This window comes from Limulus polyphemus, unplaced genomic scaffold, assembly GCF_000517525.1.
Source record: "Limulus polyphemus unplaced genomic scaffold, Limulus_polyphemus-2.1.2 Scaffold12, whole genome shotgun sequence".
Taxonomy (NCBI): Eukaryota; Metazoa; Arthropoda; class Merostomata; order Xiphosura; family Limulidae; genus Limulus; species Limulus polyphemus.
The window spans coordinates 370,185-376,869 of NW_013665622.1; the positions used below are offsets into that span (position 1 = coordinate 370,185).

Sequence of the window (6,685 nt, forward strand, 5' to 3'; positions counted from 1 at the left end):
CACACTGTAACCCCCCTACCATGTCTATCATATCGCAACCAGCCTCAATAGCTCTGGTGTTGGGTGATAGGCCTCATTGGCACTGGATATAGCAGATATAGTGTGGTTAACATATTATTATACATTTTTTTTACTTTCACTAGGAAGTTCTTATTAATAACTTCCTAATATTTTCAAGAAGTTTTATGCATATCATTTTTTTAACATATACTTTCAAGTCATACTAATATGTGATCCCAAACTGCAGTTTAATTGTATCATCTAAAGCCAAACCCTGCCAAGTCATTTACTCATACATGTTGTGAAACAGTTCTACACTAAAGTCATATGATTTAATTCCTATTCTTGTTTAGTTTTCCCTTTTTAAGTTAGAATAGCTTTAACTCTTACTCTAAGCCTTTAAACTTACCAAGACCTTTGTATTAGATAAAGATGTAATGTTATATACAGGAGTCAGTGTTTGGCTACTCTAAAATTCTAATTTCTTCAGTTATTAATATTTCCTCTTTTTTAATTTTCAAGCTATATTACCTAAACAAAGCCCTTTTCTGTCTTTAAAGTTTTGCATCAATAACACTTGGAGATAGGCTTGTGAGACCAGTTTCCTTTATTTGTTAATTTTGTAGTATGTTAATCTGTGTGATTGCTATCACGAAAGTTGAAAACTTTATACTTTGGTCCGATGAGCAAACATAACATTATTCTTACAACAACATACCTTTTCTTTCAGCCAGTGAAATGTAGCTTTTGTTTAACGAGTTCTAAAAATATTTAGCTGCTGCATAGTGGCTCACAGAATGGCTCTGATTATTTTTTCAAGTACAAACTTTTAGCTGATAGCTCCATCTCTTGACTGATGCGAGATGTAATTACAGCCATGGGTTTTGATGATTCCTTCTTGTTTTTATTGTTTTAGCTTTTTTGGTGAGAGGGGGTTGATATATGCTAATTACCTTTTGTCTGATTTTATATATTTTTTTATTTTTGAGACACGAATTTAAGTACTTATGGCTTAAATAATAGAAATCCAAAGGGTGTCTGTAACATTTCAAGAAATATATACAAAAATTAAGCTACAACAACAAAGGTACTGTAGTAGAATTGGTTTTATGCATATCATACTTTTCTAAATAATGATATTTTTCCATTTTATGCTATTACTCAAGACAGACTTTTTTATGTAGTAGTTTTAGAGTTTTGTATTCATTCTGATTAAGAAAGTATTTCTATAGTAAGACAGCATTTTCTCAAGATATAATTATTTTTTTTAGGTGAAAATAGCTTACACATTCTGTGCAAATGCCATGAAAAGAATAAGAGAAAATGTGAAAGACTTAGAAGAAGGTTTGTCATGACTATTTTAGCTTATTATGCATTTTAGTTTCAAAACATTTTATGTATTTTTAATAACTTGAATACTCAGTGTGGTGTGCAAAACAATTCTAAGTTATTCATTAGATGATCCTGTGGTTAGAATTTAGAAATTATCAGTAAAAATATGGTAGGTTTGGTTTCATTGTACATAAAAACAAGTGAGACAGAATGGCTTGTGTGTTTCTACCCATTCTAGTTTAAGCTTTTTTAAAACATCTTTCTAACATAAATCAAACTGCATGGATATTTTCATAACTTAAGTCTGAATACTTGTGTGTTGTGATCTTGCATCTTGATAAACTTTTTAGGTATTTTAGATAGATTGTTATGTTTTGACAAGTTTCTCATATATTTAATATACATTACAATTTTTGAGAAGACTTTTCATTTACTTGACATACATTGTTGCATTTTGATATATATTATATCTTGGTAAGCTTCTTATGCATTTGCTGTACATTGTTATGTTATTACTAGCTTTCCAATTGTTCGTTATACATTATTGCATCTTGATAAGTTTCTCAGATGTCTGATTACATTGTTGTGTTTTAAATGAGTTTCTATAATATTAACATTAAATGATCTTGCTTTAAAAAATATCTTAGGTGTTTAAAATACAAGCATATATAGCTAATTTTTTGCCTTTGCATATAAATGTAAAAATAAGAAAAAATTCAAATATACATTTTTACATGGTCACATTTCTTCATTTTAGATTGATGTGATTATATTGGGTCAGTTTTTAGGTATTTTCTGTCTTTCTTGTCGATAATCCAAGAAGTAACAAATAATTGTAATTGATTAACCACTCATCTGTTAAGTAGGGCATTGACAGTGGCAAAAGTAGCACAGGTTCTGAAACTGTTTTGGGTAATGAAAGTCATTCTGATATGTAGATTACTACATTTTATGTTTAGATAAATTTTATAATGAATTAAACTGTTTAAAGTGAGACATAAGTAACAGTCATTTCTGATTTTTAACTGAAGATTTGTGCCATAACCTAATACATTATAATAACTGACTTTGGTTTGAAAAAGTTAGCTTAAAATAAATGGTCTTAACTTGATTAAATTATTCTAACTAATGTAAAGACATAATTTTTTTGGTGTTTAAGATTGATTTTTGTTTTTTAGTTTCAATTTCATCTTAAGTTAGGAAGTGTTAATACACCACTTTTATTTCATCTTTAAAAGGCCTGGCATAGCCTGGTGATTAGGGCACTCAGCTCACAATCAGAGAGTCATGAGTTCAAATCCTTGTCACTGAACATGCTCATCCTTTCAGCTGTGAGGTCATTATAATGTGATGGTCAATCCCATTATTTATTGGTAAAAAGAGTAGCCCAAGAGCTGGCAGTGGGTGGCATTGACTAGCTGCCTTCCCTCTAGACTTTCATTGCTAAAGTAGGAATGTCTAGCACAGATAGCCTTCGTGTAGCATTGTACAAAATTCAAACCCAATGAAACTGTCTTTAGAAATTGAGTTGTATGATGGACACAATTTGTGATCAGTAAAAAAAAGACAAAACGTGAAAGTTAAGGATTATACTAGTATTCAGTTTTCTACAGAGGAAGAAAGTATTTTGTTAGATATTGTAATTCAACTTAAAGTTAGGAGATGTTAAAGTACTCCATCTTAAGTTTGTATATGTACAGGTTTCTATGTAGAAGCTGATCTTCTGTATCAAGAGGTAAGAAATATTCTTAAGTTGGTGTTCTCAATATTTATAATTAATATGTGTTCAATGTTTTCCAGGACCATATATGAATAATGACAGGAATTACCAAGAACTTGCCTCCACCATTTTTAAGAATAGAGGGTATGCAGCAACACACCCACTGACAAGGAACTGGTACTAATAGTTAAAAATAATTTAGGGTTAATTTACAATTGTGATCTTGTTAATACCACATACATAATTAAATTTAACGAGACTGTAGTCACAACTCCAGAACTTCATAGATAAAACTCATGAGAAGAAATTTTCAACAAAGTTTCAGCTGTGGTTGGCTGTGTGTGCTCATATAAATAATGATTTAGAAATGAATCAAAATGTTTTGCATTTTAAATAGTGCTGTATATGGTTTTCAGTTAATTGAAGTAAAAGTAAAATTGATGGTGATTCCTTAAAACATTGGGTTTCCACTTCTTTTTTTTTCTTCATCTGTATTCCTTTACTTTCTTTTTAAGAACTCTTAATTATCAAACATATATAAAGTTCTTGATACTGCTGTTTGTTGGGTTATTACATTTGTTTGGGTACAGAGTTCCACTTCTTTCAGTGAGACATGATCATATACAATATTCAAAGTATATTTTGAATGTTGTACGTGATTGTATCTCGCTATTAGAATTGAAATGTTGTATGGAAAAGAATGTGATACCTTCATCAAAAATTGTTTCAAGAACTTTATATTTCTTGACTTTCTTTAATTTACAATAGTGCTCAAAGTTTGGTTAATTATAATTCAGAATAATTTTTCTGGTAATTTAAAATATATTTTTTCTATCAAGACATTTATATTTGATGAGGAATAATATGTGAAAGAATGGAAAAGAAAGAGATCAAAAGCTTTAGTACTAGAAGCTAAAAATGAACAAAATCAGAAACCATGCTCAAGAGCTGGCAGTTTCATTTATGTCACTATTGGCTTTGCATTTTTTATTGCAGCTCTTTGTGTCAACTTTTCTCTGTGTGCAATCATTATCAGAAACCTAAAACTGTCAGTTGAGAGTAATATGCTTTAAACAAACAGAAATATTTTGAAGTGAACAACCGGGTAAAGTCCTGGTAGTTCAGAGAGGCATGTTGTCAGTATGAGTTGGTCATATTTGAAAATACCTCTATATTGTGTACAAGTAAGTTTGTATTCAGTCAGTCTCATTTGTAAGAAATGTAAAATTATTTGTAATTTTTTTACACAAATCTTGTATGATTTTTTGTGTTGAAATTTTAGAATAAATCATTGATATCATAAATGTTGCTTTCCTGTAAGTATTTCACCAAATAGCAAAAGAGTGGCTTTTTCTTATACTTCCATGTCTCTCTGTATACAAAGTATAGTAGTCTCTTGGGCTACGCTATTATGTTTGACAGTAGCCATTGTCATTGTTTAAAAACATTCAGAAAAATACATTAGTCTCTTAGATTAAGATCTGGTTTAATTCACCTGTATCTGTTTCTTTCTATTTATGTGTTATTGAGATTAAAATGCAACATTGTGAGAGAGTGAACATTTCAGACTTTTTTGAAGTATTTTTCATGACAGTGAAAAAGTATTGCTGACTATTGGAAATACAGAATATTTCTATAACATGTTTATTTAAGTGTTTTCTAGTAATACATTAGCAGTTCATTAAGCTAATTTTTAAAATTGTTAATTCAAACAAATATACATAACCAGGACAGTTGTATCAAAATTAAAAGTTCTAATGCTGCACATTTTATTAATTGAAAGAAGAAAGCTGATACAATTTTCTTTTTTAGTCCAGAAGAGCTTTTAGGATTTTGATTGTTTTTACTTTATTAACTAGATAATAACATTTTAAGAGATCCACTCAACTCAAATATACTTCAATAATGATGCTTTGCATGGGTAGATGAAAAACTATTTTGTGTCTGTGATGTTTCATCTCTCAAAAGCTGGTTACTGGTTACTTCAATAATGATGCTTTGCATGGGTAGATGAAAAACTATTTCGTGCCTGTGATGTTTCATCTCTCAAAAGCTGGTTACTGGTTACTTCAATAATGATGCTTTGCATGGGTAGATGAAAAACTATTTTGTGTCTGTGATGTTTCATCTCTCAAAAGCTGGTTACTGGTTACTTCAATAATGATGCTTTGCATGGGTAGATGAAAAACTATTTTGTGTCTGTGATGTTTCATCTCTCAAAAGCTGGTTACTGGTATTTAATACTAAAATATTATCACACCTTAGTTCCCATTGTATTCTTGTTTTGTTTCTTAGAAATTTCAGAGTATAATCCTTTTATTGCTAAAACTAACTTTGTTATTTTAAATATGTCAAGTCACTGTTCTGTTATTTCATAATATGTGTCCATTTTATGTATATAAACCTTTCATGCTATTAGTTTTTCAAGAAAGAAATGACATTGTCATAACTATTTTCATTTTTTTATTTAAATTTTGTATATTTAAAATACAAACACATTCAGAATGAAAAAAATATAGGTAGTAAATAGCATTTAAGTGCAGTCAGTTATTTCTAGAAGATCTGAGAATTGTTTAAACAGTTACTTATTGAAAAAGAGTAATTGCTTTCTGAAATTTTAATATTTATATGAAATTTCATAGTGTAATCCTTCTTTCCTAAACCTAAAATTTGTTACTTTGAAAGCATCAATTCATATAAGCAAATATATTGATTATTAACAATATAGGAAGTTGAGTTAAAATTGAAGAGGTGATGGATTGGGATGTTTTTTTTTTTTTAAATAAGAAAATTCCATTTGCACCACATAAAAAGAACAATATTATTTTGCACTTTCAAGTCAAACAAAGATCTAAACAATATTATTCTGCACTTTCAAGTGTGGTATCCCACATTCTTAATATAATTTTTTTATTTTAGTTGAAACACATATATATAAAATACATTCCTAAAGCTAATATTTCTTACTTTAAAAATGGCAATTCAACTCATTATTCAAAATATATTGATTATTAGCAATATAAGAAATCAAGTTTCAATAGAAGTGTTAGTTTGGAATGCTTCTTTTGACATCATTCTTTCATCTATGTAACTTCAATGTTACTAGAGGGTAAACTTTCATTTTCAAATAATGTCATTGCAAATACAACTTGATGAGGTTTCGTGTTAACTTCTCTTTTTCTCATGAAGCAGTAAAATGTCTACATCATTAACATATTTATTTCATTTATAATAAAATAAAATATTTTATAAAAAATAAGGAAATATCCTTATGTTGGTATTCATGAACTCTTATATCCAACAAGTATTCAAAGGTATGTACAAAACCTAGTTTCAAGAAAGTTTATGTAGAGAATAAAGTGAACACAGACAGCAAAGAAAAAAGATACACAAGAGCACAGATAAAACTTTCGTTTGCAAAAAAGTCATTGTCAAAACAAAACTGACTGACTTTTCATTTATTCAAACTCAAACTGCCTTCTGAGATAAAGATTTCAATCACGTTTGTACAAAACAAGGACAAAATAAGAATTCCATCTGCATGACACATGGACAGTACAAAGAGGAATGTTATGATGAACTTTAAAGTTATACAAAGGTCTAAGTGTGGTATCCCATGATCAAGTCTATCTC

At 29.1% G+C, this 6,685-nt stretch overlaps 1 protein-coding gene across 4 annotated transcripts in view; it reads left to right on the forward strand.

Moving 5' to 3' along the window:
* LOC106478851 (acyl-CoA dehydrogenase family member 9, mitochondrial-like) overlaps positions 1 to 3,345 on the forward strand; it is a 37,111-nt gene extending 33,766 nt beyond the window's left edge. For all 4 annotated transcript variants that reach the window (XM_022382543.1, XM_013939427.2, XM_022382547.1 and 1 more), the window contains 2 exons: positions 1,272 to 1,344; positions 3,133 to 3,345. In XM_022382543.1, coding sequence (XP_022238251.1) covers positions 1,272 to 1,344; positions 3,133 to 3,236 — 177 coding nt within the window. In that variant the 3' untranslated portion in view covers positions 3,237 to 3,345. The remainder of the gene's footprint in view (positions 1 to 1,271; positions 1,345 to 3,132) is intronic.
* The last annotated feature ends 3,340 nt before the right edge of the window (positions 3,346 to 6,685 follow it).